We start from the raw sequence: 18,527 nt of genomic DNA on the forward strand, positions 1-18,527 counted from the left end.
TTTAATAAGACTGTTGGAAAAGTCAAATTTTATTCAAAAATATTTAACTTTGGTCAGTATTCAAACACAAGTAATACCCTCAAATAACTTAAAACTGTTGAACTGCAGAGTGGAAGTGGTAAAAGTACCTGTTGGAAAGAATTTTTTGTTAATTTTTGGTGTCTACATCAGCAAAGCTTTAGCTGTTGGCTAAGATCTGAAATAGATCTGTACTGATGTGATCATTGTATTCATTATTGCTTGATAAAATGGGATTCTGACCACAGAATTCTTTCATTCTATTTATTAGTCAGCCTGTGACTTACTGGAAAGATAGGGAGGTGGATATTATAGGCTAGTAATTATTTGCTCTGCAGATTTTCTTGAGCCCATACCTGACTTTGAATTATTATCACCATGGTAAGATACTCTGTTTAAATAGTGCTTTTTTTTTTTTTTTTTTTTTTTTTTTGCGGTATGTGGGCCTCTCACTGTTGTGGCCTCTCCCGTTGCGGAGCACAGGCTCCGGACGCGCAGGCCCAGCGGCCATGGCTCACGGGCTTAGTTGCTCCGCGGCATGTGGGATCTTCCCGGTCCAGGGCACGAACCCGTGTCTCCTGCATCGGCAGGCGGACTCTCAACCACTGCGCCACCAGGGAAGCCCTAAATAGTGCTTTGACATAAAGGGAATCATTTGTTTTACAGCCTGGCACAGCCTAGAAGTCTGTTTTTTTTTGTTTTTAACTCAAACAGTACTTTGGTCCTAGGCAAAGTATGAACTATATTTCACATGTCGTGTGGCCTCATCCTGGGGTTTACAGCATTATTATTAGAGATAATATATTTAGCTTTTACAAACTTGCATGAGTAATGTCTAGAAACTTTGTTGCACAAGGGGCTAGATATGGAAAGAAGAAAACTTACAAGCATGTGAAATAGATTATTGTGAGTTCTTAGAAATTCAGAGAATACCTGATTCAGATATCTATGGTTACTGTCAAGGGATGTCTATATGCAGTGTTTTGCCTTTTTCCATACTGTTTATTTCCTTACATGTTTTGTAGATTATATGGGAAACCGTTTTCTCTCCTGTGACTTTGAAGTACCCCTTCTGACTTCCTCCTTGCATTAGTTGAAATCTGTTTAAACCTCCTGTTGTCACTTCCCTCATAACTTTTTACACCAAAGATTTTTCTTTTTCTTAGCCCCTCTCTCTCCTCTAGCAGGAGATTTCAGCCATTGCTTCGTCCAAATAGCTGCCCCTCAGGGTCATTCAGACCAGTGCTTGAATCTTGATTTTTAAAAATTCCAGCTGTGTAACTTCTGAGTTTGTTTTCTGATCTCATAATGGGGAAAGTTGTACCTGTATCCTGGGGTGGTGTATTCGTTTCCCAGGGCTGCTTACACATTACCACACTCTGAGTGGCTTAAAGCAGAAATTTATCACCTCACAGTTCAGTTGACCGGAAATTTGAAATCAAGGAGTGGGCAGGGCTGTGCGTCCTCTGGAGGCTCTAGGGGAGAATCCTTCCTTGTCTCCAGCTTTGGGTGCCTGTTGGCATTCCTTGGCTTCCTAGGCTGGTGGCCAGATCACTCCAGTCTCTGCCTCCATCCTCACATTGCTTTCTCGTGTGTGTGTGTGTGTGTGTGTGTGTGTGTGTGTAAAACCTCCCTCTGCCTTACTCTTGTATGTGCACTTGCCGTTGGATTTAGGGCCAACCCAGATAATCCAGGGTGATCTCCTCATCTCGAGATCCTTAACTTATTTACCTCTGCAAAGACTCCTTTTCCAAATAAGATAACATTGACAGGTTCTGGGAATTAGGTTGTGCACACATCTTTTGGGGGCCTCCATTCAACCTGCTACATAGAATTAAATGAAATGTAATTATGTGTGTGTTTAAGTATATTTATATATGGCATCTAGCTCGGTGCCTGACGAATGTAGTTCATCAATGTTAATTCATTTCCCTTCCCTTTAGAAATCTGCGCTCTCCAACATTCTGCCCCACTGACGTCCTGTGGTGACCATCAGGAAATCTCCTCGTCTTCCATCTTTCCTTGCTTGGCCGTGCCTGGTGTCCTCATGTCTGTGGTGTGCTCTCTCTCCCGGCCCCAGTCTTTTTAACCTTCCACATCTGGCACTTCCTCATCTTCATTAATGTTACTTCTCATCTGCACAGTGAGCTCTAGTCCCGTCTGCTCCTTTCTGTTTTTTCACCCCATTCGTCCATTTGGACCTTTACAACTTATTTTCCATTGCTGCCAACACTATTCAAGTTGGATCACTTATCCCTGTATATCCTTTGCAGCTGTGCACCTCAGAGCCTTTGCTTATACTGTCCTATCGATGGAAATGTTCTTCTCCCTCCTTCCTCTTACTTCTCTTAGTGCTTCACTTTAAATTTCATCTTTCCTCCTTCCACTCAAGGCCACAGTCATGCTCAGGTCCCTCCTGTTACAAGAAAACTTCCCTTGACCTTGCTCTCACTTACCTGTTCTAAAACTGGACTGCTTCCACTTTATCCACTCAACTCCTTACTAGTTTCCTTTTGTTTCCATTATTTGGGTGAAACTGCTCTCTTGAAGGTTGACCATGATCTGATAGCATTTTGTGTGTGTGTGTGTGTGTGTGTGTGTGTGTGTGTGGTACGCGGGCCTCTCACTGTTGTGGTCTCTCCTGTTGCGGAGCGCAGGCTCAGCGGCCACGGCTCATGGGCCCAGCCGCTCCACGGCATGTGGGATCCTCCCAGACTGGGGCACGAACCCGTGTCCCCTGCATCGGCAGACGGATTATCAACCACTGCGCCACCAGGGAAGCCCTCTAATAGCTTTTCTAAAGGCTAACTGGGATGGTGGTAAAGAGCTGGGTTGCTGGAGCTGACTGCAGGGGTTGAATTCTAGCTCCACTACTTGCCAGTAACTGTGTGACCTTGAGCAAGTCCCTTAACTCCATACTTCAATTTCCTTATCTGTAAAATGGGAATATTAGTACCTCCCTTATAGGGTTGCTTGTAAGGATTAAATAGATTAGTTTATGTAAAGAACTTCTAAGGATGCCCAGTAGAGTATGCACTAGGTATTAGTTTTTTTTTATTTTCTAAGCTATTGTGTTTTAGTCTTTCTTGTTAGCCTCTGTGGTGACATTTGACATGGTTGACCATTCCCTTTTCTTTTGTCCGGTGACTTCTTCACCATGTTCAAGCTCAGATGAATTCATCTCAGGATCTTTTTATCTTTGTGTCTCCTATTTGTGGTCTGAACTTCACCTTCTTATCTCCTTCCTAGATAATTTTTCCTGTGGTAATTCACCACCATGGTTCCTACTTTTACTTTTGTGTGAGTGTCTCCCCAAATTGTATTTGTACCTTGTCTTTCTTAGCTCCAGCACTGCGTTTATAGCTGTGTGTGAGAATGCCTAACCAACACAGTCTCCCTCACAGTCAGCTCTGTAGTTGACTTCTGGTTTTGTTAAAGGACCTGGAGATTGTGACGATTAGAAACATGAATGCTGGGATCAGAGGGCTGTTGTATTTGAGTCCTTCAGGAAGCCTTTCCAGATCACTGCAGCCTGCACAGTCTCCTCGGGTTGAATACATAGCGTGCTTTCAATGAGCAAAGCTGCGTGTGGAAAGAGGTAGAGAGACACAGCTTTATGGCAAATGTACTCCTTAGTTTTATTAAGTTGAGAATGAGGCATGTTCATAAATCTTCCCTCACAAACCCAGGGTAGGATGCCTAGAAGCTGTTGTAAACTGTTGATTTTTGAAGTTTTTTTCCCTTAAGTTGTAGTTTTTCCCCTTGGGGAAACAGACTAGGTAAAGAAGTTAAATTTATGTCTCAACAATGCAGAGGCAAATAGCAAATTAACTAAATTAGAGAACATGCCATCATTTTAATTAACCAGTGGTAGTTTTTAGTGTGTTTCTGAGTTGTCTTGAGACCAAAGGGCAAGGATGGGAAAGATTTCCCTATTTGTTTTCTGAAATGTAGTCTCTTGTAAGTTGGAATAGAAATTTTAGACGAGGATTTCCTGGCTTGCCAGTAAGATATTATATTTTATAGTAATGATAATTAGCAGGCAGGTATAGTTATTTGAGTGTGGGTTACTGTACTTTTATGGTGTTTGGTAATCAGACAGTCTGGACCATTCAGTGCTGGTTTCTTGTGCCTTGAAACACTGACACATGGCCTTCCTCCTGTTAACAATGCCTCTGGGTTTTGATCTTTAGGGATTAAACTCGTGAGGACTATTAACCTAAGGAATGTAACTCAGTTAGCTGTGAATGATTTAAAATAAACTAATAGATTTCCATTTGGAGAGCTTGGTGTCTCATTTTCCTTTATTTTTTCTCCATCCATCTAATGAATAGTAAATGCAGTCTTTTGGTAGATGATTCACCTTTGTCACAGGTGCCATCAGTAATAAATTTTGTTAAGTTTTGTTACCTGATATTTTGAAAGTTTATAGGAAAATTTGTCTTTGATTATCCTTTTCTATACTGGATATTTTCCTTGTTTCTTAAATTTGACTTGGTTTCAAGATTCAAACCATTTTCTTTATTATAAGAGTAGGTGTGTTAATTAAAAGTAAAAGCTATATAGTTTTTAAAAGTTCTGTTTCCAGGACAAGACAGTGAGGCACATGTGTTCTCACCTAGTATATCCTTGCTTAGGCCAGTACTGTTTCTTCCAAGTCTGGGAATCAGTACTGGTCTTGGCTTAATAGTTAATAACCCTTGGCTCAGTCCTGCTTCTCCATGACAGGTCTTTTTTTTTTTTTTTTTTTTTTTTTTTTTTCAGTTTGGTGCATAACAAATATTTAGGGTATTTACACCACTGATAACAGATTTCATGTATAACTTTAGGACTAAATGATCCGAGAGATTGTAAATCAGTTGGCATTCATAATCTATTTCATTTTTTTTTCCTGCATCATTTCAGGTGAACTTGAGATCTCGGTGTTAGGTAGAGTTGCTAATGTTACTCTGGCTTTTCTTGAACATTTTCCCACATTTTTGGATGGCTGTTCTCTTTGTTTTCATTCTTCACTTTGTCTCGTTTGTCTTTTCAAGTCCATGAGAAAGCAAAAATGTAATAAAAACTTGTGGGGCTTGTAACCCTGGTATAATAAATTCAAACCTAAACAAGTTAAATCTAATTATAGGACTGCTTTCTAGAGAGGATGTGGACAGTCTCCTAAAAATGATTGAGGTAAAGCTTATGTGAAACCTGGATTTCTGTTTCTCTCTGTTTTATGGCTTGAAGGTGAGAGAAAGAGTGTTATTTCACTCTGCTTCTCTACTCTCGTTATCTATTTTCTGTTCATTTGTACTTTGAGCAAGTTCAAATTTCAAAAAAAATGGGAAAGGAGGTAGCAAACGCTTTGCTCATCTCCCTGTACAATGTCGAAGAAGCAGAACTGGGCCCAGAAAATGAGTTGGCATTTTTGATTTTTTCATTCGGCATTCATTTTTCGAGAGTGTCATTACTGTGTTGGGAGCAGCTTATCTTAAAATTGAAAGAGCCATTAACCGAGCCTTGCAGTTTCTTGGTTTTGCCATGAAAATGAGCTTCTTCCTCTTGTCTGAATGGAGTTTATGATTTTTAGCTTCATGCTTGGAGAAGTCAGAGTAGAAGGGGCTTTAGAGAAACAGTGCAGTATTGTCAGTTTTAGGTGAAGAAACTGAGATCCAGGGAGCTGCCCATGGTAGCAGAATCAGGACCAAAAAAGAAAAGGTCTTTTGACTTGACTTCTGTGCCTGTCTGAGGAGGCTTGCCATCTCAAAAGTCAGGGATTTTTGTAATCTTTGTCAAATTACCAGTTTCTCCCAAAGGAGGAGATTAGAAATTATTTTTGAAGCACTTACTCTGGAGAATTAAATTAACAGCTTGAAAATGCCACATTGATTTTGATTTTATCTGCTGTTATAGTCCTGGTTAGGTGGATTTGTGATTGAAAGGGAGTGTAAAAGTTCAAGTATTTAAGAGAAATTACAAAAAGTGATACTGATTCTAGATCATTCTACACTATGCCCCACCAACGCCTTGAGAATTTGCAAGATCCATACCCATACTAGATATGTTGATTTATGATATATTTATGATTCAAGAAGGAATCCTCACCTTTGTGGAGTCTTTGGTTTGAGGGAATTAATATAGAATTAGAGGAAGTGAATTTTAGGAGTATATGGTTGAATACTTATAAAAAAATGCCTCTTCGAAATTTCTAAGTATATTTTATAGTAGAAAATCATCTATGGATAAAGGAATTACGACATTTCAGTTTGTTCATTTCGTCTCATTCTGTTTGATGGATGGATGTTACTACTTCAATTTTTTCATTTTATTGTTTTTTTAAAAGAGTTTGTTTTTGTAAGTTTTTGATAATGGGAAATAGTCATTTTATATTTCTGTTTTCCCTTTGGACGTACTAATTGAGTCAGTTTGGGTCTGTTGGGCAGTTCCTCAATTCTGAATATTATTTTTTTAAATTTTAAAAAAGCTTATTGAGTCATGACATTCTCTCTTTTTTTTTTTCTTTTATAGCCAACACATATCTCTTTATGGTACAAGCTCGAGGAATAATGTTGAGAGAGAATGTAAAAACAATAGGACATATGATCAGGCTGTACACAAATAAAAACACTACACTCAATGGTACAGGTAAGACTGCTTCCTGCTTAATTTTGCTTTGCTTCCACTTCTTACCCTTAGAATCATAAGTCAGTAAACCAAATCTCTTCAGCTCTGGTTCTGCCTCCAAGTAACTTCCTGTTAAAGATGAAGGTCTCCTACTAAGTGCACTTGGAGGGTCTTTCACTGCTTGCGTTGGGACTGTCATGTATTCTAGGATATATAAGGGTATGATCACCAAGGTGATGAGGGTTTTGTATAAAGATACTTAAGTTAATTCTTGCAAACATAACTTAAACAAAATATGAAAAACAGCTTGTACTTTTTCAATTTGCCTACTGTGTTGAAAAGAAATTAACCACAAAGAGAGTAATTTATTCATCTTAGCTGTACTGCCATCTTCTTTATGCCCATTCTGGTTTCTAAGATGGTTTTCCAGCTATGTCTAGAATATACTTGTTTTTAGTTATAGAAGAGTCTTAATAATTGTATGGCCTTTTTAAGGGCTAATGGGAGAAATCATATAAAATTGGAAATCAGTAGCTGCTCTTGTCTTTTTAAAATATAATCTGGAAGAAGAATCTCCATCAGAATCACATGAGGTTAAAACCTATGTAATAGGCCAAACTAATGATTTAATGATGTAAATAGATTCAACTGCTGTGGGAGGATGCTTGCGTTCCTCTCAGTGTTTCCACATTGTCTTCCTGAAGTAGAATTGGGTGTTATTTTAAAGGGTTCAGGGGCTGATTATCAGTTGCTGCATCCACTGTATTCTCATTTTAAACAGTTAAAATGAAAGACTTATGTCAACAGTTCTTCATTCATTGTGCCACTGTAAATCACACACACATATCCCCACACCCTAATAGGAAGTCCCTATCTCCCAGCCATAGGTATATTTTCTTAAAATGGATGTTAAGATGGGTAATACTTTTAGACCCTTCTAAAAATTCAAGACTGTGACATTGATTCTTAATTTAATGTCACACATGCTTCTGCAAAATCTGTCCTAGTCATTTGCCTAATTTGTATTATGATGCCGCCAATCAAACACTCTTAATTTTCTTCTTCCTTTTTTTTTTTTTTTTTGCGGTACGCGGGCCTTTCACTGTTGTGGCCTCTCCCGTTGCGGAGCACAGGCTCTGGACGCGCAGGCTCAACGGCCATGGCTCAGGGGCCCAACCGCTCCGCGACATGTGGGATATTCCCGGACCAGGGCACGAACACGTGTCGCCTGCATTGGCAGGCGGGCTTTCAACTACTGTGCCACCAGGGAAGCCCCCTCTTCTTCCTTTTAACTTTAATGAAATTTCCTTTAGAAAGACTGTCTCATCTGAGCTGATATTTTAATAGTATGGTAAAAGTCTCATGAACTGGTCTTCTGCATTAATTGGTCTTCTGAACAGTATGTCAATTTTAGGAGAAGTTTAAACATTTTAAAAGCTTCACTAGGACTTGTCCTGGTTGAATAAGTTGATGTGAAGGTATTCACTAAAAGTTCATTCACCTGAAGTATTAAGCATCTTTAAGTTACTGTATTTGTATAAGTGAGTGCTAATAAAATCTGTGCCTAATCAGGTTCTTTTCCTGGAGTATGAATAAGTTATATGCGTGAATGTTGCATTTTTCATGAGGAGAACTGGTTACTTGGGCGAGACAACCCCGCCCTCAACCCCACTGCAGCATCCCACAGCTGAAAAAAAAGAAATCCTCTCTTCCCCTCACCAAGTCATAGTTTCAGTGAAGACCCAACAACCAGTGCATCCTTTGATGAAAGTTTGCTTTTTATGAACCTTTGGGAATTTTTCACATGGTTCCTTTACTGATGGTGCAACTCTTCTCAGGAGACTGTCAGTTATTTTATCAGTTAGGAATTAGGTTTGGTTGTAAGAGAAACCTGCCTGCAGTGGTTTAAACCCATGAGGCTTCTTGTACAAAAGAAGTCTGGATGGAGGACTGTTTCTGTTGTGGAGAAAGTCTTCACACGCTTTCCCACTTCTGTTCTGTCATGTAGCTTCACGGGCTAAGATGGCTGTGTGTCTCCAGTCTCTATGTTTGCCTTTGGGTCATTAGAAGGAGCGATGGAAGGGAAGGAAGAAGAAGAAATAGAGTGCCCCCTTTGTAAGGACCCTTCCCGGAAGTCCCACGTAGTAGTTCTGCTTACGTCTCACTAGCCAGGACTTAGTTGTAAGGGCACCTGGAATGATAGTCTTTGAGCTGGGCTCCCTGCTGCCCTGAATGAAATTGGGGTTCTGTTACCTAGGAAGAAAGGGAAAATGGAGTTTGAATAGGCAACTGTGAGGTTCTGCCGTGTTCATTTATCTTGAGTAGTTAGTGTAGGTATACTTAGCTAGATGTTAGAGATACAAGATGAAGAAAAACATCCTCCTGAAACTGTGCCTTTAAACAGCATAGTCTTCTACGTTGTCACATTACCTTTTTTAGGGAAAATAATCTTGGAACTTTAGAACTAGAAGGACCATTAGAGATCACCAACTTCAACCCCATTATTATACAGCTGGGAAAACTGAGGGCCCAGACGAAGTGATTGACCCACAGCTGCACAGCTAGTAACTAGTCAGCCAGGACTAGAGCTTGTCTTTCAGACTTGTGATGTTCTCTGGTTTAGGGATCAGAAGACTCTGGATCTAGTACTTGTTCTTATACCAACTAGCTATTGTATATTTAAAAGTTTCAGCAAGCTCTTTATGACCAGCTTTTTCATCTACTCTGTTTCATAGAATTATTAGAATAAAATGAAGATCTGGCATTTAGCATTCATTGTAACAGGCAAATAGTACTATTCAAAAATAAAGCATTCCGACCAAAAGAAAAAAAAAATCCTCCCTTTACATGAAGATCTCTAGGTCTCTGAGAGAGATGGAAATGTAAATAGCTACTTGTAATGCAGTGATTTATTTCTACACAGACTTGTATAGATGAAGTCTGCCAAAAAGGAGATAATGGACACTAAGGTTTACAAAGAGCTAATTGAGCTCCGAGGGAGAGTTGATGAACATGTATTGACTCATTTAAAATTTATCACCTGGACTTCCCTGGTGGTCCAGTGGTTGAGACTCTGTACTTCCAGTGCAGGGGGCATGGGTTTGATCCCTTGTCGGGGAACTAGGATTCCAGGTGCCACTCGGCTTGGCCAAAAAAAAAGAGAAAACTATCACTTAGATTAGATCTTAAAAATTCTCATCACAAGAAAAAATACTGTAACCATGTGAAGTTAATTAGCCTTGTGGTAATCATTTCACAATATATACATGTATCAAATCATTATGTTTACACCTTAAACTAATACAGTGTTATATGCCAATGAAAATAGTTTGCAAAAAACATAATATTTAACGCTTAGTGGCAAATTGTGATATTTCTAAGTACATTTGATTCCAAAAAGAAGTTTTTAACCCTGTGCCTGAACGTTCTGAAACACCAAGTGTAAAGAGATGTATGTAAAATTTTTGTAAAGAAACCATGTTCTTTTATAATCAAATGGTGCCTTGCCTTGTAGCCCATGGAGTCAGTCAAATTAAGAAAACAAAATGTATTCAGTGAGCAGTTATCAAAACAGATGACAAGGGTCACACAGTGTTAGAGCTGGTAGGTTTGTTAGAAATAACCCATCACACTTCCTCATTTGGTGGATGCATGGTCGGAGGCCCTCAGACATCGCCAGACTGACACGACAGGCTAGCAGTAAATAGACTGGAATGCTCATTGAGTTTCTATTACCTGCTTTAAGCTGCCTTTTGCAGGGAAACCAAAGCCCTGGAGAGATCTCCTTTGGTCATGTTCTCCTAAGGTCCAGTGAGAGCTGAAGAGGGGACTTGTCCAGTAGTTTTCATTCTGTTTCCTTTTCATTTGGTGTGGCTCTGAAAGGAAGAAGGCGGGCCAGGTCTGACTGTGTTTTCATCCATTCATTAGATGAAATAGTGTCTACATTTTATAGCAGTTGTGGTGGATCAGCCTTCAGTGCATCTGTCATGCATCACCTTTTAAAACTCTTGATTTTGAAAGCAGTGGGTTATACTCCATGGGCCTCACCACTTTTGTAGGAATAACGGTTTTGTGGGTTTATTACATCAGAGTCTCCAAAAGTTTAAATCATTGTTGGCTATATTATCAGTTGTGAAGTGTTTATTTGCAGTAAGTTTCTGCTATGTTGTAGGTCCTTTATTAGATGCTAGAAATCAAAGGCAATTTGATTTCAATTAAAAGAGGTTTATAGACTAATGGCAAGGGGGTGGATAGCCTTATATACATAATACTTTGGGATGATGTAACTACCGACACAGTACTTAAGGGATACAGATGTTTTTATTAGTCTGGCAATAAGTTGAGATCCTTATGATCATTTGAAATGATGTAGCCAAGAATAACATGTTTAGCTCCAAAACTTCGTATTTAAAGGACATGAATATACTGTTACTGCATGTCTTTAAGTTGTTGTTTTTTTTAATATTCTTTGAAAACTGATGAAAGTGATCCATGGTTCTTTTGTAAAAAAAAAAAAAAAATTCAATCATTTTAGCATGAGAATAAAAAGTGAAACAGTCCTCCAGCCCTCCTATTGCCATGAGACTCCCCAAAGGGAGCTGCTGTTAACAGTTTGTGTTGCAGAAATGTCTGGAGAGCTTAAAATCTCTGTGAGTTAGGTGTGGATTTATAGAGTCATAGTGTGTGGCTAGGAGAAGGGGCCCAAGCTTTAATGACAGGAATTAATAAATTATTTACAGTAAGAAAATACCCTTATTTAAATTTAACTATGTGACATTAAGAAATTAGTAATGAGTGAGTGTTAATGTTTATCTTCTTCAGGATTATATGAAAATGAGCACACACACTGCCTTTGGAACACATAAAGGCAGTGCACTCCCTGGGACAAGCTTATTCATCTTCTGTTTTCAGCTCCTACGAATGCATTGTGTAGAGTAGATGCTTGGCTAACATAGTGGGAGTCTCCATAAAAGCAGAACTTTTTTTTACTATAACTTGAAATATGATATATATCTAGATATATATTTTTAAAGGGATTTTTAAAAAAAGAACCAGAACTTTATTGGACTTCCTTACACTTATTTTATGTTTAGTATCTTTAAATCTTTCAGATATCTATGGGTGAGATACAGAGTATGGGCTCCTAGAGGGGTTTCTGTGGTGTTAGTCCATCCCTGTGTGTCTTGGCATACAAAACAGCTAATGTCCACTGAATCCCTCCCCCTTCTTTGTCTTAGAGGGTTTTCCTTATCAAATGCTTTCCAGGGCTCCTCTGGAGAAAGGCATTGGGGAGGATTCTGTTACTGGGGCTTTCTCACTTCCTGGTGGAATAGGCCTTAGCCGTTGTACCATCATTGGTCCCTATTTATCATGTTGGGTTTTTCTGGTAACACACTTACCTTAAAGCCTTACTGATGCCTTTCCAAATTCGTAAGGTGTTTCCAGTTATTCATAAGGGGTTCCGCTCTGCAAGGCCCCTTCCAGAAGGTGGACCTGAAGGTGGGGTGTGTCTCTTTGCTCCAAAATGCCATCCTGGCTCCCAGGCTGCATCCCCATCTACTGTATTTTTTTTTTTTAAGAATTTCTTCAGTTTACTTTATTATTTATTTATTTATTTGTCACACCACGTGGCTTGCAGGATCTTAGTTCCCCTACCAGGGACTGAACCCAGGCCCTTGGCAGTGAAAGTGTGGAGACCTAATCACTGGACTGCTAGGAAATTCCTGTCATCTACTGTATTTTGATGATGAGTGAATATTTATGTTAGGCCAAGCCATGGACGGGAGGTGTTTAGTTTTCTTTGACTCTTCTCACATGCTTCATATTCAATCTCCAGGATTCTAGAGTGAGAGGTTTTGCTTTTACAGTTCAGTAAGGCTGTGATTTTGACCTTCAGCCTTTTGCTTGCTGGTCTCTGGCTGACAGGCCTCTCTTTTAAGTCATATGCCCGTTCTCCCCTTTTCTATCTCTGCATGCAGGCCAGTTCTTATAGGAATACCTCTCTTATCAGAGCAGATTACTGAAGGCTGAAAGTCTTCACATTTTCCTAAAGTGTCCGCTAGAACTTCATTTCCTGTGGGTACAGGGTTTGTGATCCAGAAGACAGACGGTAGTTTAATCAGCGGTTTCCATTTCTCATCTCTTACTCACCACGTGTTGGTCTCATTCTCTCTCAGACCAGCTTCCTCTTACATAGCAGGAAGCTGGCAGGTCATGATTCCCAGATTTGCATCTCAGAACTTTGTTCCAGAAGGGGACTGAAATGTGAACTCCTTGGTTCCAAGTTTAAAATTCCCAAGGCTCTGACTGTTCCAGGTTGAGTCAGGGGCTCATTTCTAAATCAGTCACTCATAGCTGAAGTTCCTGAATATGCATACGGGCTAGGGATTGTTCTGAGCACTTTGTACACTTACCTTTCTGAAATCTGAAAACGACAGCATGAGGTAGGCACAGATGAGAAACTTTGTTCTCTTGCTTTGTACCACAAAGCTAGCGCATGTTGGGGCAGGCTTTGAACTCGGCACTTGACTTTGGTGCTCTAAACCGTACCCTCGGTGTTCCATAATTTGCTGACTCTAAAGATAATGGACCTAATGTAATAACAGCTCCGGGGCTCTCTAGAAACTGCAGCCCACGGGTTGGGAATGACTAATTTAAGGGTTTTAAATGGGCTGTATTACAAAAGTCAGTTGAGTGGGTAAATCGCAGTTTCTCAAGTGTGAGGTGGTGAGAAAACATTACTCCCACCCTCTGCTCTGTGGATGTGGAAGCAGTGTGCTGTGGCTGTGTGGCTGTTCAAAACACCCTGGGCTGTTTGATACTGGAGAGGATCCCCGGGTGCACTTTCACTCCCTCTTTTTTTTTTTTTTTTAACATCTTTATTGGAGTATAATTGCTTTACAATGGTGTGTTAGTTTCTGCTTTATGACAAAGTGAATCAGCTATAGGTATACATATATCCCCATATCCCCTCCCTCTTGCGTCTACCTCCCACCCTCCCTATCCCCCCCCTCTAGGTGGTCACAAAGCACCGAGCTGATCTCCCTGTGCTATGCGGCTGCTTCCCACTGGCTATCTATTCTACGTTTGGTGGTGTATATGTGTCCATGCCACTCTCTCACTTTGTCACTCCCTCTTTCGAAGTGGCTCAGCTGGGGGAAGGGTGGGAGTACCTGTTCTCTTACAGTCATAAATGGGCCTGCTCTGTGTGTACACACGGATCAGGCCTTGCTGTCCCCCAAACTTGTCCCAGGTTCCCCCGGCGAAACCATGCTGAGAGGTCCCGTCTGGCAGCGGAGAAGGGTGAATGGGAGAGTAGTCACGGCAGCTGTGTTTTGCTTTTCTCTAGTTCTTTATAGATAATTGCTTTTAAGTACTGCTGCAGATTGCAGATTGTAGTTTTTACACAGTGACGGTGACACATTTCATACTAAGAGCAAAGCAAAAGACAATTTTTTGGTTGTAACTTTTCTCTCTCTCTCTCAGATTATCCTGAAGGCAGTAATTCAAGTGATTATCTTGTTCAAGCAACAACGTATCTTCCGGGAAACTTCACATATTCGCCATACCTCCCCTGCCCAGAAAAGCTGCCTTACATGCGTAAGTTTCATCTACTTTTGACTTAACTATTTGCTTGTATTATAATAAAATAAAATCGCATGGTTTGAGCACACCACCCTCAGGCCATTATCGGGGGTGCTCATATTCATATCACGTAGCATGTTATTTGACTTTTTTTTTTGAGAGGAGTGCAAAGCAATTTTTTTGGGAGGGGGAGGAGGAGGATTGAAAAGCTAAAGAAAAAGTTTATGCCTTACCCAGAAGTAACCTCACCTCTATTGTGAGTTTGACGTGTATTCTTAAAATTATCCTTAAAATGATTTTAACATTATCTTTTACATAGACAGGAAATTAGAACGTTTCAAAGGTTTTAAGAAATTACATAAATGATTTGAAAATTACATTTCATTCTGTAACTTGCTTTCTTAATTATTTTTTGAGAACTGTCCATGCTGATACATGGAGATCAGTTTACTTCCCTTAAGTGTTCTATAGGGTATCTTTGAATAATTGAATAAATGTACCACATTTCATATACCTTTTTCTCTGCTGATGGAAATTTAGGTTGTTTCCAGTATTTTGCTACCACAAAGCAGTGCTCTAAGGAACAACATCATACAGATTTCCCTGTGCATGTGTGCTTGAGGGTTCATGCCTAAAAGTGGAATTGCTAGGTAGGCTGGCATGGTTACACTCCACAGCACTGGTACCAGTTTATATCCCCAGGGGCAAAGCATGAATGCACCACTGAGATATTGATGGACTTTAAAAATTTTGCTATTCTTACAGATAAAATACTTTTTGCTATTATGACAAATCAAAAAAGGTATCTTGTTTCAATTCTTACTTTCTTCATTACTGGTGGGTTTGAGTGACTTTTCCTGTGTTTGAGTAGTTTTGAGTTTTCTCTCCTGTGACTCAGTTACTGTTATTGGTTAATTAGATTTTTGCATTGATCAGTGGGAGTTCCTTATATATATTCCAGCAGTGACCTATTGTCTGCTATATGTGTTGCAATTGGCTTGTCTTTTCATTTTGTTTATGGAGTCTTTTATTTTATAGATGTTTAAAATTATGTTTTTAAGTGTATCAATCATATTATTTAAGGTTTTTGCTTGTTTTGGTCTTAAGAAAGCTTTCCTTATTACCCGAAAGCCATACGAATACTCTTTTATTTCCTTCCAATAATTTTACAATTTTGTTTTGAATTTTTGTGTATAATATGAGGTAGGGATCAAGATACTGTATTTTAAACATATTTTTTTCAAAATTATGAAGATAATACATTATCGTTTAAAAAAACCTCTATAATCACTCAGAAGCCACATGGCTGTTATTTTTCAATTTTTTTATTGTTTGTGTCTCTGATTTTAAGCATACTTTGTACATATAAGTTAGTATCTTGATTTTATGTAATTAAAATTCAAATAAATGTTATTTTGAACTGCTTACTTATCCACGTATCTTAATGTCCTCAGTATCTAAGGTGTGTTTTTTATGTCTTTATGTAACTTTTCTTTATTGAGGAAGTTAGTCTTTGCCTGTCATGTTTGTAGGATTTTTTTCAGTATGTTGTTGATAGATATATCGGTAATAAAAAGTATGATTCACCTTTTATTATCATCTAAGGCCATGGTTCTCACGCTTTAGGGTACATCGGAATCACTGGACAGCCTTATAAAACACACATTGCTGGACCCACCTTCAGAGTTTCAGAGTCAGTAGATGTGGAGTGGGGTCTCAGAATTTTCATTTCTGACAAGTTCCCAGGTCATGCTGATGTTGGTGACCCTTGGGCCACAGACTCACTGATCTAGAATTGATCCTGGCTGCACCATAGCTTTCATAATTCTTGGACCCAACCCCTAAGTTTCTGATTTTATTAATTGGATGCAGGGCCTGAGTATTTAAAAAAAATTATCAGCTGATTCTAATATTGTTATCTCCTTGCTGTCCTGTAATAGAGAATGAAGCTATGGTGGGTTTTTTTTTTTTGCGGTACTTGGGCCTCTCACTGCTGTGGCCTCTCCCGTCGCGGAGCACAGGCTCCAGACGCACAGGCTCAGCGGCCATGGCTCACGGGCCCAGCCGCTCCGTGGCATGTGGGATCTTCCTGGACCAGGGCACGAACCCATGTCCCCTGCATCGGCAGGCGGACCCTCAACCACTGCGCCACCAGGGAAGCCCTGCCAGCACTTTTACTGAAAGTTTTGCAGAGTGCCCACGTCCTCATGTTCACTTCTGTTTCAGAGTCACTTTTGGGTGCATCTTGTCACTTGACTGCTTCTCTTTGCTGGAGAGGTTGGGAGAGTGGAGAGGTAGCTTCTTCCTCTGGGAGACAGGACTCAGTGGTGGGCAGTTCAAGCCCCTGAAATGTGTTCAGGTAAAGCTGGGTGCCCACAAACATGACCCACGCATGTCTACCGACACAGGGGCTTTGAGAATGGGCCCGGGCCTTCCATTCTCAACAGGCAGGCCCGATGATTCTTAGCCATTCCACCAAAATTAATCAGCTGCTTTATTAGGAGGCCATAGAGACAAGAAAAAATGTGGAGACAGCAGAGAGAAGCTGAAGCCAGAACTGACTGGCTTTCAACTCTGGCACTGCCAGTTATTCTAGGTGACAGTGGTGCTCAGGGTGTGAATATGGAGCTGGGTGTTACATGGAGGATGTCCAGGGAGAGGAGGACACCTCTCGGTGAATGTGGCTGCATATTGGAAGGTGGTTCGGCTGAAAGTCGTAAACTTCAAAGGAGGTAAATTTATGAAAGAAGGAAGTAATTATTTTTTGTGAGGTGTAGGTATAAGTCTGCAGAGTATCTTCTTATATGCCTCACCTCCAAGATTGTGGACCTCAGAAAGTAAGCACTGAGCACAGTTTGAAAGGAAGAATAGTGTTTCACTTAAGATGAGGAGTGGAGGTGGTATTCTAGAAAAGACATTGAGATACAGTATATGGAAACTTCTTGGCAGCTGAATGGTTCAAGAAAACACATTTGAAAAGGCCAGAGGGGTATGTGATATACCATATTTTATTTTCTTGACAAGCCACATCATTAATTTCATAATGGCTTCTTGGAAACAAGAAAGAAGCAGTGCATTAAATGCACACACTGTAGGGTGTGTCCCTAGGTCAGAATGCTAAAACATGAATGACATGTGTCTCAGAACTGAGGAAATATAGTAAGAGTGGTGGTGGGTTATGACATTAAAGGAGATTGTCATTTTTTCAATAGTCAGGGACTAGAGAACAATTTGGAAGAATGTAATAAAGGGTATGAGACCTCCAGGTGTGGACCAGAGGTTCATTGGAGGGATTACAAGGCAAAGCTGGGAGCAGATAGCAAAGACTGTTAGCTAGAGGTTACAGATAGTCATTCGGAGTAAAGCAGGAGAAAACAGTGAGCCAGGGAGGAAACTGGGTGTTAGAACTGTGTGTTGTGGCCAAGACTAGGCGATGAGAACTTGGACTGTCCAGGAGGCTGGGTCATCTACATGTGGGACATCTTTTGTACGAATGTCTTAAAGGCCCATTTTAGCACCTGATGGAGCCAAGGTTTGGGAATGCAGGGAGGAGGGAAGCAGAGGGAGGTGAGACGGGATTCGACATGGCCAGCTCTGCCGCCCCTACTCATCTATTCATGTGTCCATTCGTTCATCCATCCACCCCCCATTTATTCATTCACCCATCCTGTGTCCAGGCATTGCCCTTGATACTGGAGATGTGTGACTGAAAAACCACTCTGTTTAGAATACTAGGATTTGGTCACTTCAAGAATAATTAAGAAGTTGTTTGTGTAGGTAGACGTTATACAATTCGAGAGGTCGAGAAGCCAAAGGAAAGCATTGAACGTGGGCAGTTTCCAGTGGTGGCTTCAAAGGCGGCTGTGTGTGACTGGGGGCAAGATGACTCATGGAACCTGTCAGCCTCTGAGCTGACCTCGGTCAGCCGCCCAGAGGGTGGGGGAAGGGATGTGCCACCTTATCGTAAAAATCGTTTTCTGACTCTGGAAAAGAATTCACCTGAAGGGCTATTTCTAGAGGAAATTCAGGGGTTTCTCTGACAACTGTCATCAGGTCTTTGGGCGGGTGCACACTGGGAACCCTGAGGGTAAAATATTGACAAGAGCCAGAGCATCCAGAATTAGACTTGAGATACCAAGAAATACAGGTAGGCCCCAAACTGAGTGAAGTTGTCACTGAAACTTGTTGATTTATGGAGAAAACAGCTCTTTGGCTAGGGATGATATGCCTTACATTTTTTTCTTACATTTCATGTAAACTTTAAATGCAGGTGTAATTCGTATGTATTGAATATTTGCTATTTTAAGAATTATACTTTA

The 18,527-nt window shown here is 40.3% G+C and overlaps 1 protein-coding gene across 2 annotated transcripts in view; it reads left to right on the forward strand.

The window, feature by feature from the left end:
* Positions 1-18,527, forward strand: part of B4GALT6 (beta-1,4-galactosyltransferase 6) — a 61,311-nt gene that overhangs the window by 13,203 nt on the left and 29,581 nt on the right. For both annotated transcript variants that reach the window (XM_067014910.1, XM_059040275.2), the window contains exons 2-3: positions 6,529-6,645; positions 14,110-14,223. In XM_067014910.1, coding sequence (XP_066871011.1) covers positions 6,637-6,645; positions 14,110-14,223 — 123 coding nt within the window. In that variant the 5' untranslated portion in view covers positions 6,529-6,636. The remainder of the gene's footprint in view (positions 1-6,528; positions 6,646-14,109; positions 14,224-18,527) is intronic.

The sequence above is a fragment of the Kogia breviceps genome, chromosome 15, assembly GCF_026419965.1.
Source record: "Kogia breviceps isolate mKogBre1 chromosome 15, mKogBre1 haplotype 1, whole genome shotgun sequence".
Taxonomy (NCBI): Eukaryota; Metazoa; Chordata; class Mammalia; order Artiodactyla; family Physeteridae; genus Kogia; species Kogia breviceps.